The sequence below is a fragment of the Ochotona princeps genome, chromosome 29 (genome assembly GCF_030435755.1).
Source record: "Ochotona princeps isolate mOchPri1 chromosome 29, mOchPri1.hap1, whole genome shotgun sequence".
Lineage (NCBI taxonomy): Eukaryota > Metazoa > Chordata > Mammalia > Lagomorpha > Ochotonidae > Ochotona > Ochotona princeps.
Genome location: NC_080860.1, coordinates 15346807 through 15365054, shown reverse-complemented (window position 1 = coordinate 15365054; position 18248 = coordinate 15346807). Strand labels below are relative to the sequence as shown.

Genomic DNA, 18248 nt, shown 5'->3' with positions numbered 1-18248 from the left:
GTGTTTGCAAGTTCAGGGACACAGATTCCATATTACCCTTCAGCAGATAAGAAAGATATTCACACAGGAAAAGACTCACCTTATAATCTCTACAAAGTGTGCAAGAGAAAGGCTAAAATAGACATAGAAAGGGAGAGTTAAGAAAATCAATTATTGGGGGCCCGGTGGCGTGGCCTAGCGGCTAAAGTCCTCGCCTTGAAAGCCCAGGGATCCCATATGGGCGCCAGTTCTAATCCCGGCTGCTCCACTTCCCATCCAGCTCCCTGCTTGTGGCCTGGGAAAGCAGTTGAGGACGGCCCAATGCATTGGGACACTGCACCCACGTGGGAGACCTGGAAGAGGTTCCTGGTTCCCGGCTTTGGATCGGCGCGCACCGCCCGTTGCGGCTCACTTGGGGAGTGAATCATCGGATGGAAGATCTTCCTCTCTGTCTCTCCTCCTCTGTGTATATATGGCTGTAATAAAATGAATAAATCTTTAAAAAAAAAAAAAAGAAAATCAATTATTGGGCCTGGCATGGTAGCCTAGAGGCTAAAGTCCTCGCCTTGCACACCTGGGATCCCATATGGGTACTGGTTCTAATCCCAGCAGCACAGCTTCCCATCCAGCTTCCTGCTTGTGGCCTGGGAAAGCAGAGGAGGATGGCCCAAAGCCTTGGGACCCTGTACCCACGTGGGAGACACAGAAGAAGCTCCTGGCTTCGGATTGGCTCAGCTGCAGCCGTTGCGGCCACTTGGGGAGTGAACCATTGGACAGAAGATCTTCCTCTCTGTCTCTCTTCCTCTCTGTGTATCTGACCTTGAAATAAAAATAAAATAAATCTTAAAAAAAAAAAGGAAAAAATCGATTATTAAAACAAATAACTAATGTTAACCCAAGATGCAGTAAGAATTCTTGGGTTTTCTGTGACATCTTCCCATAGGGACATATAAGAAAAATCATTTTACTTGGAATATTCAAAGCTCTTCAGCTTCCACCCCGTGGCTGCTTTAGGGCCTTCCCCCTTCCAAAAGTAAGGTTGGCATGGCAACCTGAGCACAAGTCACTGTGGTCCCTAACCACATCCGCAGAGCTGGGCATGCTGAGACCTGTGCCAACTCTGTTGTCTGTAGGGCACTCCTGGCCACAGTACACAGCAAGCTATAATCAAGTCAGAAACCACCGTATTCGTATAGAACTCAGTTCAACCTAAATATTCATTAAATGTGAAAAAACCTATGGTGATGCAATGTTGAGACTGCAAATTTAAACACAAGAGTCAGGAAGTGCAAAAATTACCACTGCCACTGGAACCTGAGATCACCCACATGGCACATTTAATACCACAGCCTAGTGACACCAAAACTTCCAAACTATGTGCTATCTGTTCATTTAATTCCGAGGGTGAGGGTGACATTTACAGATGGGCACTGGAACATTTCCAGAGTCGGCATGGCATGAAAAGGTGGCTACCAAGACACTCTGGCCCAAGAGAAATACCAGACATTACAGGTAGATTCCGGAATATCCCTGAAGATCCTGATGCCAGTGCATTGGTTGCTGTCCCAGAAAAACAGCAACAGTAACCAAAAAGAGTTTCAATAAAGCCAATATATACACGCAATAATTCTAAAATTTCCCATGCTTACAGTAGAGCCCCCCTAAAAAATATATAATGAACCTGAAGGTTTACTAATTTGAAACTGAAACATCTTCCACACATAGCCCACTTGCTTCCTAAGAAATACTCCTGTTGTCTTATTCTTTCCTCCTTTTTAAAAAAGATTTACTTATTTTTATTGGAAAGTCAAATATACAGAAAGGAGGAGAGACAGAGAGGAAGATCTTCCATCTGCTGGTTCACTCCTTAAATGGCCACAACAGCCACAGCTGATCTGATCTGAAGCCAGAAACCAGGAGCATCTTTCAGGTCTCCGATGTGGGTGCAAGGTCCCAATGCTTTGAGCCATTCTCCACTGCTTTCCCAGACCACAAGCAGGGAGCTGGATAGGAGGTAGAGCAGCCTGGACATGAACCGGCACCCATTTGGGATCCTGGCACTTGAAGGTGGTGGAATAGCCAGTGAGCCATCATGCCGGGCCCCACCTGTTGTCTTTTTCACATTCTACTTTCCTCCTGGCACTGAGGCACAGGGTCAAGGCCCATGCCAGAACTTTCAAAGAGGAAAAAGGAAAAAAAATAAAAAGCAAGGAAGCAATATGGTGCAAACATGAGCACTCACACCTGGTGGTTTCTGGTGGTCACCCTGGCGCTACAAACAACTCTTGCTCCTCCAAAAACATCGGTTTTGAAAGTGACACCCAGGCCCGGCGTGATAGCACGCACCAGGATGCCATATGGACACCGGTTCTAATCCCAGAGGCCCTGCTTCCCATCCAAAAGTCTAGGGTCCAGCTATGATGCTCTTCTCCAATGTGGTCTGAACAAAACAGCCAGAGTGTCACCCCACCAAGCTAGGAAATAGAGGGCATCATCTCCTTTGTACCTTTTTTCTCTAGCTAACTGAAAGACCATAGCCAAGAAAAAGTTATTTTGCAGGTCTGCCCCATTCCAGCCACTGGGAACAGCCCTAGAACATACCCTTGTTTTAAAACCACTTGTGAATGTCTGCTACATTCATAGTGCTCCCTCCAAAAGCCAAGTCTTGGGACCTGGCACTGTGATGCAGCAGGTAAAACCACCACTTGTGGCATCAATATCCAAAGTTTGAGTCCCAGCTACTCCACTTTTGATCCATTTCCAGTAATGCGCCTGGGAAAGGAGCAGAAGATGGCCCAAATGCTTGGGCCCTGCACCCACATGGGAGACCAGGAAGAAGCTCCTGACTCTTTATATCAGCCCAGCTCCTACCATTGTAGCTATTTGGGGAATGAACTAACAGATAGAAGATCTATTTCACTTCTAGCTCCCTTTCTGTAACTCTGCCTTTCAAATAAATAAATTTTTTTAAAATGTAAAAAGCCAGGTTGTTTTCTGGTTGCACTAATAAACCTCCACCCAACACACGCACGCACACACACACACACATATTTTCTCTCTCTCCCTCTCTTGATCTAGAAGACTTTCAGGTCAGTAAATATTTGAGAGTCTTACATGCAAGGCAGTTGCGGGTGGAGTGCCCTGGTTCAAAGGAATGAGCTGTGGTGGAAGCGGGAAAGACCTGACGGGTAGGATTAGAGGCCGAGCTGCAGGTGGGAGAGGTAGGAGAGGGTCAAGAGAAGGCAAGGATCCATGAGGGTCTGGAATGTGGAGGCAAAGAAATGCACTTCAGAACAGACAGACGCAGCGAGAGCAGAGTCCAACACTGATTCCGGAACGAGGACAGGAACACACAGGCCCATTTCCCAGAGGCAACAATGAAACTGAAGAGCCACTAGGTAAACCTCTTTAACAAAGATTTTGATCAAGAGATTGATGGGATCAGAGGTTACTCTGAGATGAATCTGGTGGGGAGGGGGGAAAAACTGATATGAAGCAAAAATGTGAGACCAGGAGATGCCTTGGGCAGGAAGAGGTCAGGTCAGCCAAGGGCGGGCCAGTTAACCATCGTCCTGAGGACACCACTGTTTCCCTTTGCCACAGCCACAAGCTACCTTGATTTAAATTTTGAAATAGCTTTGCAAGTCAGGCTTGCAACATTCTTTACATGCCATTAGCTGTCTGCTCACCACCTACTCCAGGGACAGAGGCAATTTCTGAAAAGACGCCAAGTCTCTGGGTCCCTAGAGATATCCCCAAAGCTGCATAAAGAGGTGCAATATGCCATGTCAGATTCATTTAAGGAAAAGTATACAATTGGGCACAGAGAGAAAAGCCTTCTATGTCAACCACAAGACAAGAGCTGGCAACCCAGGCCACTGGGACGGCAGACGGCCTTCTAGGGTAGAATCTGGAGAGGTTTCATCCTCAGTGAGAAGAATGAACTAAGACAAGGTGAGGCTGCTTCACAAGTTCATGAGAAATGGAATTAAGAAATGAGGCCATTCTGGTGCCAAAAAGGTTAAACCATGTGTGGTTTCTCTTACATACGCATTTTCCCACACTTTCTGAAGCTCCCTTATGTTAAGTAAAAGTATACCAGGGACCCTAAAGCCCCAAGCCCAAGAAAGATGTTCTGGAACTCATCAATCCAAGTGGGATGTTGTCCTGGAAAGTCCATCACTAAGGAGCTCCAAGGCCCAAGTTCCAAGACCAGCTTCTCTGTGCCAAAAGCCCTTGCCCACACTTCCGAGATTGAAAATGCCAGAGTATTTTCAAGGTATCCTTCAACTCAGAGAGTAACTATTGTAATTGAGAAATCAAGGAGTAAAAAGGAAGAAAAGGCAAACCAAGATCTTTATGCTATCCAGGACAAACAGCCCTGAGAGTGGAGCGTTCAAGAAGACTAACAGAACAGAAGCACCTGTCATGAAGAGAAATGGGTGCTTTGGTCATATCAGGGTCAACCTGGCCTTCCCCAGAAACATTAATAGGAAGCTTGTGGGATGCACTGAGGGCAGGGGGGCATGTGATAGACACGATGGTTGCGAAAGGAGGCTCACCTATCGCCAGCATAAAAGCTTTTATCTTTGGGGGCCGGCACAACAGCTTGGCAAGCTAATCCCCTGCCTTGTGGCGCCAGCATCCCTTATGCATGCAGGTTCATGTCCCGAATGTTACACTTCCGATCCAACTCCCTGCTTACGGCCTGGGAAAGCAGTAGAGGAGAGCCCAAAGCCTTGGGACTCTGTACCAAGACCCAGGATCAGCTCAGCTCCAGCTGTTGCAGCCATTTGGGGAGTGAACCAGTGAACAAATCTTCTGTCTCTCTCTTTCTGTAACTCTGTCTTTCAAATAAAAACAAATCAGCCTTTAAAAAAAAAAAACTTCTATTTTCAAAACTAGTAGAAACAGAAAACAGGCCAAACTCCAATGTCTGCAAGGCCAGCATTTTGTCAACAGAGGGGCATAAGCCAGAGCAAGGCAACAGGGACTTGTGACCCCGAGGGCCCATACTCCTTCTGAGGGGACAGCTGCCACCCTACTGCCTGCATAACAGGAATGCAGACCCAGTGTTGCCGCGTTTTAATTTTCCAAGGAGAACCCATTTTTATGCAATATTTCTATTTTTTTTTTCAACAGAGATCCAGTAAAACACATGGCAGCCTTCTATAGCCTATGGATTTTCTACTGAGATTATGCTCAGAGTCTGCTGCTTGACTCCCCTTGCATCTCTGGCCTCCACCAACTGACTGTGTCATTCTGAATTCAAGAACAACTCCCCTGGGCCTTTCTGAACATGGTTATTTGTAAATAGGGTCTGCTCGATGGGAAAGAAGCAGGACACAAAAGAAAAAAAGCAGTGGCACCCTCTTGGGCAACAATCTGCTGCCACTGTGCCCACAGCCACAGTGGTCCCTGGGGAGAGGTCTCCTTTAGTTCTCCAAGCTGGGCCATCTGCACAGACAGCCCTGCATCTCCAACCAGGACAACCTGCTGCTCCTGAATCTTGCTCAGTTATACCCACATGGAAGAGTACCCACAACACACCAGGGACCTTTCCTTTGAGGCAGAGCCAGTCTCAACTCAGATCCTCATGGCACAGACAAAGTCACAGTTATTGTACTATTTACTAAATAAGAATATACAAGCATTCACTTTTGTGAAGCTTGTTTGAAGACACAGATACTGCCCCGTGTGAATGGTAGTAGGTAGACACATGCATGTTAACCTGGGAAGGGAAGAGTAAATTAGAAATTTCAGTATTACTTCAAATAGCATAAAGTATAGAATGTTTACTCCAGGTAGACAGGAAAGATTCTAAACACTGTATTTCTTTCCAATTTTCTTTAAAATCCCTGTAAGCTCACAGGAAAAACAAACAAAAAAGACGTCTCAAAGCACAAAAGGTTATCTGTGCATAATAGGATTTTCGTGTGTGTGTGTGTTTTCCCTCAGCACTCTATAATAAATACGTATTATTTTGAACAAGTAATTAAGTAACTTGCAGATGATCTGTAAAGGAGAATTCTGATTCTGTCTATAGGTAACGTAAAATGAGCTTACTCTAACATTTTGCCTAAATCTCAAGACAGGTCCTCAGGCCAGTGGTGCAGCGACCCTTGGCTTCAGGTCACTCCAGGACCACCCCAGCCTTGAGAAACTCACTTGGATTCTCAGCTTTAATTTCCTCCAATAAAGTGGAGCTAATTTGACTCCACCGATCTATAAGAGAGAAATCAAAGAAACAACATCTGTAAAGCACACACTTTTATCACATAAAAGCTACTCTTTTTCTGACTGTATCCAAGGTAGGAATTCAATAATTATCTCCTGACTAGTTAGCATACTAAAATTAACTTAATTTTAAAAAAACTTTAAAATTTAAAGGCACAGTTGTGGGAGGAGAATCTTCTAGCCACTGGCTCATTTCCTAAATGGTCTCCATGGTTACGGCTAGGCCAGATCCAAGCCAGGAGCTTCTCCCACGTGAATGTAGGGGCCGAAGCACTTAGGTCATCTCCTGCTGCTTTCCCAAGTGCATTAGCAGGGAGCTGGATCAGAAGTGCAGCAGCAGGGACTTGAACCACCACCCATATAGTGTTAAAGCAAGCAGTGGCTTTATCCACTGCTTAACAAAAAACAAGTGCTTTTTTTCTTAAGATTTATTTATCTTGAAAGTCAAAGTTACAGAAGTTACAAGAAGGAGAAACAGATATTCCATCTGCTAGTTCACTCCCTAGACGGTTACAACGGCCAAAGCAAGACCAGGCCAAAGCCAGGAACTTCATCTAGGTCTCCCACTTGGGAGCAGGGACCTAAATACTTGATCAATCCATTAGCAGGGAACTGGATTGGAAGTAGAGAAGAGGCAATACAAACCAGCACCCAGATTAGATACTCACATTGCAGGCAATGGATTAACCAACTGTACCACAACATTGGCCCCTTTGTGCAGAGTTTCTCAACAACCAGACCACATTGGATACCAGGGAAAGAAGGGATTCCTACCCAGCCCTTCAACACATCTTAAGGGCAATAAAAACAAAACTCTCTCCTTTGAACCACAATAGGCCAACTGACCTTATTCTCTTCACACTATCATGAGTCAACAGAACTGCTAAAAGTCAGATTTTAAAACATCTCATTCAAGCTACAAACAGAACAAAAGAATCTCTACTCCTTACCTCCTTCCTCTTCTGTTTAACAGGTAAAAAGGTACAAGTCTCACAAAGGAGTTATCAGCTTTAACCTCCAAGGTAGGTAAAAATTGGTTGGGAAAAGCCGGAATGCTCCATTCCAGATACAGTGCTGGGACTCACTGTGGGTAGCCCAGGTCTAAAGTGAGCCTCATGGACCAGATCCCTTCCTCCAAATGCTCCACAATCTCCTACAGGTTGTCTCCCTCCAAACAGGGCATATTCCCCTGTAAGGTCTGGTGCCCTCCACTCAGATCTTGCCTTGGCCAATGAAGACTCTGGTGGACAGAGAGCACTACTGAATGCCTGCCCACGGCTTTGGCTTCTCCCAACCGTCTAAACAACCTGTGCAAAATGAGAAAAGCTATAGACATGGAACACGACTTCTCTGGAGAAAGCCATGCAGCCTCCCATGTAGTTCTGAAAGGTCAACCATAGGCAGGAGGTCCGCCCCACACCAGGCATCTCTCTAAATGCCATAGCTGATCCAGTTTCACCAAAAGCCAAGTGCCACCAAGTGCCACTGGGTATTTGGGGTCACTGGCCCCTCTTCCCAAACTTGGCAGATTAGTTCTTCATTCAGAAAAGTTAGAATGAGTTCTCTGTGATAGGGAGGGAGAAGAGGAGGGGCAGAAGGAGAGGGGAGGGAAATCTCTGTGAAGGAAGGGGTTTTTCTCAGTTGAAATTATACTCAGGCCCGGCGCGATAGCGTAGTGGTTAAAGTCCTTGCCTTGTATGCAGAGGGACCCCATATGGGCGCAGGTTCTAATCCTAGCAGCCCTGCTTCCCATCCAGCCCCCTGCCTGTGGCCTGGGAAAACAGTCAAGAATGGCCCAAATCTTTGGGACCCTGCACCTGCATGGAAGACCTGGAAAAAGCTCCTGGCTTCGGATTGGCTCAGCTCCAGCAGTTGGGGTGGCTTGGGGAGTGAATCATCAAATGGAAGATCTTCCTCTCTGTCGCTCCTCCTCTCTGTATATCTGACTTTCCAATAAAAATAAATAAATATTTTTCAAAAAAATAAAGCCGAACCTTTAAAAAAAATTATAGACTCATTTCTTGATCATTCATCTGAGTTTAAACCTAACTCAAAACAACCATCAGCTCACATAATCTCTTCACAAGAAAGTGCCAAGTGGTTTTGTGAAAATAGACATGATTTACAACCAAAGAGGACAGGTTTGAGTCGCAGCTCCACTCCCAACTCGCTCAATGACTCTGGAACTTCACCCCTCATCTGAAAACACAGCCAATGCCATCTATCTGGTCCATTACCTGAGGACATAGCAGAGTGCTGGGCATCTGATGTGTGGAAAACTTCTAAACATCAGGAACCATTTTTAAAAGCTCTGACAGATAGGAAGACTAAGACCCAAAAATCTAAAATAATTAGGGGAGGGGTAGCAAGGAAAGGCAAACACTTCATGCCAAAAGGCAATAATTTCAGAATGCCTGGGAATCCTCAATTACACACCTGATCATGACACATCCTCCTGTAGTTACTCTTCCTTGTGCAAAGCATCTCTGACCCAGGGACAGCCAGGGATAACAGAAAGATCTTGAACCTGGGCCCGGGGGCATGGCCTAGCGGCTAAAGTCCTCACCTTGAACGCCCCGGGATCCCATATGGGCGCCAGTTCTAATCCCAGCTGCTCCACTTCCCATCCAGCTCCCTGCTTGTGGCCTGGGAAAGCAGCCGAGGACGGCCCAATGCTTTGGGACCCTGCACCCGCGTGGGAGACCTGAAAGAGGTTCCAGGTTCCCGGCATCGGATCGGCGCACACTGGCCGTTGCGGCTCACTTGGGGAGTGAAACATTGGATGGAAGATCTTCCTCTCTGTCTCTCCTCCTCTCTGTATATCCGGCTTTCCAATAATAATAAATCTTAAAAAAAAAAAAAAAAAAAAAGATCCTGAACCTGCAAGCCAAGAGACTTACTTCCTTGTCATCTCCTCCTTACTGTGAGGCCATGGGCAGGGCACTCTGAATTCTGTCATGTAATACATTAAAGGGCTGCATCTTGGAGCTGGCACTATAGTTTAATTGGCTAATCTCCAATTTCAAACACTGGCAACCCATATGGACACCAGTTAATACCCCGGCTGCTCCACTTTCCAGCCAGCTCTCTGCTTATGGCCTAGCAAAGCAGTAGAGGATGGCCCAAGGCCTTGGAACTCTGCAGCCATGTGAGAGACCTGGAAGAGGCTCCTTGGCTCCTGGTTTACAATCGGCTCAGCTCCAACCATTGTGGCCATCTGGGGAGCAAACCAGCAGATGGAAGATTTTTCTGTCTCTTTCTCTATGTAAAACTGTCTTTCCAATTAAAAAAAAAAAAGTCTCGAGGAAAATTGAAAAGTTACATCTGGTTCTCTTGATGGCTAAGACTGATTCACATGTCATTTTTTGTCACAGACTCCAAACTCACAACCTCCAGACTGGGGAAACACCTGCAGAAGTTAAGTTTTCCACGTGGCACATACTCAGGTGAATTACAATTCTGATTTCCAAGCCTTTATGTCACTCCAAAGGGCACACACAGTTTAAGCGTCTTTCCATCCATAACAGCCGCCCAACTTGGGGTTTTCTGCATACTCCAGTGTTTCATTCAGAAAAGAACACCTTCAGATTTTTACAATGTCAAATGCCCTATCTTGGAAAACACACACACATCACTCTAACAACCTGGTATTATCATACCAGCAAACCTATCACAACCAAGCAAGTTTCTGGAAATAACAAGTCAAAGGGAAAAATCATCCTGAATTTTCACAGTCAAGCCAAATGAAGTTCTCATCAATTCATCCCAGCCCATGAAAATCCACTGCCTGCCTGAAGTCCACTCTCAGTCATGTTCCAAGTGCCTGATGAGCAGCAGGCACTGAGGAATCAGGGGTGGATCCAGGGATGAGCAAAACCCGGACATGGCTCTGTAGGGTGCAGGTCCAAAGCCGAGATGTGAGCGGCTGCTCTCAGAGGCATGTGAGCACCACAGGAGGGGTTTGTTTCGAATTTCAGGCACACACGGGCAATGAGCTCTCCCACCTCTTGCATTCAGAGCATTGCCATCTTGCACTTTACTAAACACAGAAAATTCTTTTGAGCCATGATTTCCTCACTCACTTCTTCCAAGGATGAGGCGTAACTAGTATGAGAGATGGATGCACAGGAGATCAAGGACTCAATCTTCGGGAAACCCAGTTGGGAAGCATTACCATTTATCTACACAGATGTCTGTCTGCAAGGGGGCCTATGGACTCCTGCTTGACAACAGCAGGATAGCATCTGGTACGGAAAAGAGTTCAGGCAAACGTCCCTCAAGCGAGCATGCTTGGCATGGGCAATGCAAACCTGCACGCTTCCTCCCTACAATTCTTGCCAGCCTGAGCCTCCAATCACTCCAAAAAAGTTCTTAAGAATGCATAAGTGGTACTCTCCTTTCCCTCCTCAGGAGTCCCTCGAGAGGTTTCTGTAAGGCTCTTCAGGAAAACGAAAGCCAGGCCAGTACTACTGCACAGCAAGCCAAGCTGCTGCCTGCAGGGCCAACACCCCAAAGGGGCATCAGCTCGAGTCCGAGCTGCTCCTGCTTCCGGCTCAGCTCCCCGCTCACGCACCTGAGAAAGCAGTAGAAGACGGTTCAGTTCCTTGAGCCCCTGCCACCCACATGGAAGAATCTGGATGAAGCTCGTGGCTCCAGGTTCCCGCCTGGCCCAGTGCTGGTCACTGTGGCCATCTGGAGAGTGAATCAGTACATGAAAGATATCTCCCTCTCTTCCCCAACCTCTCTCTCCCTCTCTCTAACTCCAATTTTCAAAGTAAATAAATAATTCTTAAACAAAAAAAGCAGACTTGAATTAATATCAAACTCCTAATCAGGCCAGTTCTATTTATTTGGCAAGAACAAGGGGGCCAGAAGACCTGCATTTCAGGCTAGGTTTTATCACTCCTTAGCCGGGTGAGTTCAGAGATGTCTAGGTTCCTCTATAAAAGGGGTTAACAATAGTCGCTAATTTGATGTTAATGTCAGGATGAGATGAGCAAACAAGCTTGGCACAACACCCCTAACACAGTATGTGCTCTAACCAAAAGCCATCTTCCTTGCAGTCTTCAGACTCCACACACAGCTCCCACCCTGACTCCATCCTCATTCAGAGCTGGACTAGTAACTCCCATGAGATCTCAGGGAACAAAACACAAAAAGAAAAGCCCAGAGAACTTGTAAGGTCACCAAACACAGTCCTGCCTTTCCCCCAGTTCAAACGGCTCGATTTTAACCTGTGAAGGCCAAACTGACAAGACAGCAATCCCTTCCTGTGTAAATCCAGGTCAGCTGTCAGCACACAATTGTTCTATTAGGCCAAGTCAATTTTTAGAGGCAGGCCTGTTAAGTGAACTTAAAGTGGAGATGAAAAGAAAGTGTTTGATCAAACACTGAAGTGCAGAGATACAGACAGGGACACAAGGCAGAGGAATTAGTTTCCTAAAATTATTCCCTGTGATACCTTCAGCTAACATGGGATCTGTGGATACGGGAAGTCCTCCATACCCACCACGACGCTCTCCTCCCAGCCCCTAAGAACTCAAGCAACTGACTTGTTTCTTGCATGTTTTCAAGCTTTCCTCTGGGTTCAAGTCCCTTCAGCACTTTACCTAGGGTCCAGAAAAGTCGATTCTAACAGTTACGAAGTAACCTATCAATCAGGTTCCCTCTACAAATGAATTTCTCAAGCATTTCCAAATATTTGACTTTAAGGGGGGAAAAACGCACTTCCATTTTAAAACCATCTTTTACTTCTAGCAATGCAAATTTTCTTTGTTTAACCAATCCACATACCACTAGCCAGTGTTTAATCAGGCCTTAACATCACCAGCCATGTGGATTCCATGGCTAAGTCTCAGTTTCAGATAATGATCTCATTAACAGCCACGTATTGGTTCAGTGATGAAATATCTATCAATATGTCTAAAAGCCTTATAAAGTTCCTCACTTTAGTGCGACAAGATCAGTGAATGCCTGACACTAGCACATGGCCGTTAGCATTGCACCAGCACCCTGATGATAAAGGCAGTTCACTGCATTTCATATGCACACAATGCTTCACAGACCGAGATGGCAGTAACAACAACAAAACAACAACTTTCTTCATACAGACTACACTGGTGGCCTTGTAATCATTAGTTAAGCCTGAACTGCATGCAGGGAGAATGAATATTCCTGGTGACTAATCCCACGGCTTGAATTACTATGCCCCCCCATCTCTCCCATCTCTCTCTCTCTGTCTCTCTCACACACACACACACACACACACACACCTTAAAAACAAGCCTCCCTCTACCCCAACACAAGCAAACGATTGAACAAGTACTGTAATTAGACATATCTGGGCAAACCAGGCTACAATCAGCAACCTACTATATAAACACACACACACACACACACACACACTTTTTTGGCACATATTAGGGAGAGAAAAATCAGTAACACAAACTGACTTCTCACCTTAGAATTCTTTAATTAATTACCTGAAAAGCAGAATCACAGATAAAGACAAGGAGACACAGAGAAGCTTCCATCCACTGGTTCACTCTACCAAACAGCAGCAATGGCCAGGGCCTAGCTGGGTCAAACCAAAGCCAGGAGTTTCAACAGGGTCTTCACATGGCTGCAGGGATCCAAGTGCTCAGGCTGCCTTCCAATGCTTTCCCAGGTGCATCATCAAGAAGTTAGACGGAAGTAAAACAGCCCAGAACTCGAACCAGTACCTATACGGGATGCTGGTGTTGTCTCAGGCAGCAGCTCAATGTGCTTTACCAACCCTTCACCTTAGAATTCTTAAAGGAGAGGGACTTCCAAATAGGTTTCTCTTTCTCCCTTATATCATGATTAACATTGTAACAGAACTCCACTAGGAATAACAGCAAGGCTACAGAGCTAGGAATCAGCTTTCAAGGAAAATCAACTGTACTCTGAAGATCATAAACATCAAAAGCGCAAATTAGTTTAAGTAAAAAATGTTTGCAATAGGCATGACCAACCTGAAGCTAAACACTAATTCATTTCTTCTACTTTCTCATTTTTCCCCTAAAATGCTGCATTTCCACCCAGCAGTCCCAAAACATTAGCTGTCCTTAGAACAACTTTTTCAGGGCTGGCCAACAGGGTCATACCAGCTCCATCAATTAGACAGTATTCGAAGAACTAATAAAGCATGCCAGCCTTTGTAGACATACAGAGAGAGAGAGAGAGAGGAGAGAGAGAGAGCGCGCGCCGGGAAAGCCACGCTGCACTCCATGCACCAGCAGAGATCCCTCTTCAGCTGCCACAGTAAAGCTACTAAAGATACAAAGTGCACCAAGAAATGACCATTAAAGACAACTCAGATAAACTTGCCAACATTACCACAGTTGTAAGAGAATTAAGGACACCTATTAGTGATTGCTTAACAGGTAAACTTATTAAATACCATTTAAGTAATTTTTCTTTACTTAGCGATTGTTGACTCAATTTTTTTTCCCTTTCTGGCTAGACTAATGGACTACAAAAGAGTTAGATAAGCACTTCAAAAAAGTTTCAAAAGAGAATAGATTCCTTCTGCCAAATTCACACATTATCTCTACTCACAAGGATAAAATGGTTACAAATGGTGTGTTTAAACTGCTAATTTTGTATTAAATGGTGAAACCAAGATTATCTCCAAAGCATAGCGCTGCTCAGAACTGGATAGCTCAGCAGACAAACTACAGTGGAGATAACAGTACAAGCTGAAACACTGCAGGGAAGCACTGCCCACTTGAAAACTTTGCTTCGAAAACGTGACACACCATGTTGAAGTATCAACCCTGCTGGGAGCTGCAAACGGAACACATCTAGAGCCCTGGGGTATAGCAAGAGCCTCCAAAGAGACCAGGAACTCACGAGGAATAACACTTAAAGACACACACATCTCGAAAGTCGTGTTAGGAATGTGGAAGACTGTGTCTTAAACTGAAGACTGTAATTGTCACATTTTATGCGGGCAAGGGAGGGGGTAGTCCAACAGCTTTTTCACAACATTCGTAGTCACAGGACACAAGTGGTATGTTTCCCCTCCTATGGAACAGGCAGAAGTTCAAGGCAGCCCGCGTACCTTCTGCAGGTTTTCGGGACACACCTCTAAAGGTGCCCAGCTGCCCAGCCGCCCAGCGCCCGGCCCTATCCATGCAGGGCTTGGAGTCTGCACCGGCAGCATTGACAAGGAACAGAAACAAGCCACCTCGGCTCCTCTGAGCGGCTAACGCGGTCATTCTATACAGCGCCCTCCTCTTCACCAGTAACACTCGCAAGAGCAGCAATGCGTTGCGGCCCACAGGTAAAGCCCTGCATTCCCTCGCATCACGACCTCCCTCCCCTGAAACTTTCAAAGACAAGCCAAAATCATTTCTAAACATCCCCCATTCCGGGCGCACATATGAACTGCCCTAAGTGCGCTGACCGTCTATTAACAAGCTGGTAAGATTGCAAGCCAAGAAGCGGGAAGGCGTTTACCCATGCTAACCATCAGCAAATGCTCCAGTGGGCCCAGCTTAGAGCCTGTCGCTAGCCAGCCAGCGTCCTTTGGAATGCAGACCTCTTTTCTGGTGGAGCAAGGTGGAGGAGGCCCTGTCAAGTTGGTGACCCTGCCTCTCGGATTTGAGGCCTCAGCCCAAAGGGGGAGTAGCCGGGGGTTTCGCTCCCACCCTTCCGTAATCCCAGGCACGCAATGAGGGCTACCTTTCCACCTGGGATCCCCACTCCTCCCGGACCCAGCACCACCCGCCCAGCACCGCCAGCACTGCCTGCTGCTGCTTGTCCGGAGCGCCACTGGAGGGTCAGCACCCAGGTGAGGCGGGCGGCAGGTTCCGAAGGAACAGAAAAAAAAAAAAGTGATGGCGAGTGCAGTCCCTAGGACCACCAACTCGTGCAGCTCCCGCAAAAAAGGGCATTGCACGGACCGGATGCAAAGTCTGGACGGGATGCAAAGTCTGCGACTTAAAACAAGCCACTCCATCCCGTCTGCGCCTGTCTGAAAGTTGGCATTCAACAGGTAGTTTTCCTAGGACTTCCACCTGAGGCAGCCAGGAACACCCAGCCAGCTCTCGGGGTGGAGGGGGCCGTGGCAAGCGTGGGTGCCGAGCCCACCGTCTCCCCCCACACACACTTGCCCTGCGTCCCGCGCTCTGCACCCACAGCAGGTCAAGCCCCCCACCGCCAATACACGTGCGCTGGGGGGGGGCTCCCCGCGGCGGCGTCCCGGAGGCCGCGTCCCGCCCGCTCGCCCGCCCGCCCTTAGGAAAAGGGATGCCGCCGTCCTCCTCGCCGCCCCTCCCGCCTGCCGTGCCCGCCCGCCAGCCAGCCAGCCAGCCAGCCAGCCCGCGGCGGGGTCGGCGGGCGCAGCCCCCGGAGCCATCTTGTGGCGGTGGCGACGACGGCGGCGCGGTGGACCCCGGGGCAAAGCTACCTGCACGATCTCGCCCTCGGCGCTGAGCGTGGCCCCGGCCCTCGAGAAGCGGCCCGTGAGGCCGGTGGTGTAGGTGGTGTAGTCGCCGCTCGGGCTCGACTCGAACAGGACCACCTCCACGAACGCCGTCTCCTTGGCCCGCGCCGCTCCGGGCCCCGCGGCCGCCAGCAGCAACCCGAGCAGCAGAGGCAGCGGCGGCGGCGGCGGCAAGCGGCGACCGCGGGGGCCGCGGGGGCGGCGGCGGAGGCGGAGGCGGCGGCGGCGGCGGCCCGGGGCCCCTGGGCGCCCGCCCGAGCGCGGCCTCATGGTCCTGCGGCGGGAGGGCGCGGAGGGCGGGCGCGGCCGGGCATAGTCGCGGGCCGGCGGAGGACGGAGCGCGGGCGGACGCCTCACAGCCCCATCGCGGCGGCAGCGGCGGCGGCGGCGGCTTTGTGGGTCGCAGGCTCCGCTCGGCTTCCCCGGCAGTCGCGCCGCGGCCCTTTCATCTGCTCCACGTGAGGGGTTATCCCCGCCCCGGCAGCGTCGTGACCCGCTCTCTCCTCCCTCCCCGCGCGCTCGGCCTCGGCCGCCGCCGCCGCCGCCGCTGCCGCCGCTGAGGGGAGCGGGAAGGCGGGGCGGGCGCGCCTGCGGCGAGGGGCGGTGCCCCGCGGCCGAACACGCCCCGCCCCTCTCGCCTTCGCCCCGCCTCGTGGTCCCAGCTCCGCCTCCCGCCCGCGGCCGACGCTCCGCCCCCCTCTCGTCTTCACCGCGTCCCTGCCGGCCGCCTTGCTCCGCCCCGTCCCACTCGCCCCGCCCCCGCCCCAGGTCCTCGCCCCGCCCTCACCAGCCTTCTGCCCCGCCCCTTCAGTCTGGCCCCGCCCCACTCCTCGGCCCGGCTCCACCTCCTCAAGTGCTCCGCCCTCAGCAAGCCGACATTTCTCCTCGCGGTTGCCAGAGTTCGGCGGGAATGGGGTAGCGCAACCTGCTCCTGGGAAACACGCATCACCTCTGGAGAGTCGACGCGGGCAGCTCTGGTTCCGTAGTTAGAGCCACTCTTCATCCTTCTCAACTTCTCGAACCCCCCCATCCGCAGCGCCTCAGGAGCTGGGCGCCGGCCCTGCGCCGTCCATTCCCACACACACACACCACACACCTCCCTGGGATCCAATGGCAAGGGCCCCATTTGCAGCTGGGCCAAGCGAGGATACGTCCGGTTTGGGTGCTTGTGTCTTGCCAGGCTCTCAAGATGAGAGGAAGTCATTTGGAGACCTAAAGAGCAGCACCCCCTTGCAGAGAAGTTGTGAAACTGGGAGCCTCACCAAGTACAGAAACGTTGGAGGGGGTCCAAATGCCAACACTCTTTAAGCACAAACTGGTGACTGCCAGGTTAGCCTACCTAAGGCACATGTGCAATGTCCCAGGCTTCCCAGCCACCTGAAAAATAAACTTTTAATGCACGCCCCCTTTTAGGAACACACCACCTTCTTCCTCTACGATAATGGAAACACCCCCCCCCCCCTCACTTCTTCCATGAATAATCTTGCCTTGACAAAAATGACTTCGACAGAACAGGTCAATCATTCATCTCAGCTATATGTTGACAGCGAAATACTGGGCAAACGGAGACTTTATGATGGACCATATCAATCAGTGGACGACCTCATCGAGCGAAACTGGCAGCGATTCATAACTGGAGAACTATTAACACCACTTGAGCAAATATCTCAGAGCATGCCCCACATCCGGGACTTGGGGTGGGTGGGAAAACGGGTGGAGCTTCTCCCTCAGTATCCCCCTTTACCTCAGATACATGATGGAAACAATATGGACATAATAGTATTACCCACTTCCCTATACCCCCTGAACCTTTTTTTTTGTTTTGTTCTTTAACCGTAATTAACTATGTAAAGATTGTCAACAACAATACAATAAAATAGATTTAAAAAAAAAGAATATAGGTGGGAAACCTTAAAAAAAAATGACTTCGTTCAGATATGTGCAAATATTTAGTTAGGATGATCTGCTTTTTGACTGGCTACCACACCCAAAACACTAAACAGACCAAAAAAAAAAATCATTGAGAATTTTCTTAAGTAAACAACTTATCAGGTTTGCACTTTAAAGCAGAAATATCTTCAAAATGCAGAACAGAAAATACCCTTGAAAAAACACCCCCTGGCTCTGTGTCAGCCACAGTTGGACCACCCAGGACTTTATGCTCAAGAGGGAGGCATCTACAAAAGCAGGACTCTGGACAGAGTAGTTCTTTAGTTTCTCCAAACCCAAACCTAACCAGGACTGACTGCCCAAATACCACCAGTCCCCACCCTTAGTCCAGCATGACCTGTCTAGTCCTTGAGGGAAAAGGGTGACCACTACAACCCATGGGTCATGCTTTGCTATATTAAAAAAAAAAAATCAAGGTGGGGTTGACTGGCATAGCACCAAAGATGCCACTGCTTGAGATGCTTGTATCCCATGTCACAGTGCCTTGGATCGCCTCAGCTAGGCTCCCAATCCCTGCTTCCTGCTGGGAGGCACATCCTGGGGGGCAGAGTAGCTGGGCACCTGTCCCCTACGTGGGAGATCAGGATGGAGTTCTTGGCTCCTGGCTTCA

At 48.7% G+C, this 18248-nt stretch overlaps 1 protein-coding gene across 1 annotated transcript in view; it reads right to left on the bottom strand.

Moving 5' to 3' along the window:
- Positions 1–16210, bottom strand: part of ZNRF3 (zinc and ring finger 3) — a 152136-nt gene extending 135926 nt beyond the window's left edge. Inside the window, exon 1 of the mRNA XM_058656510.1 lies at positions 15653–16210. Within this exon, the coding sequence (XP_058512493.1) occupies positions 15653–15958 (306 nt within the window). The 5' untranslated portion in view covers positions 15959–16210. The remainder of the gene's footprint in view (positions 1–15652) is intronic.
- Positions 16211–18248: the final 2038 nt, after the last annotated feature.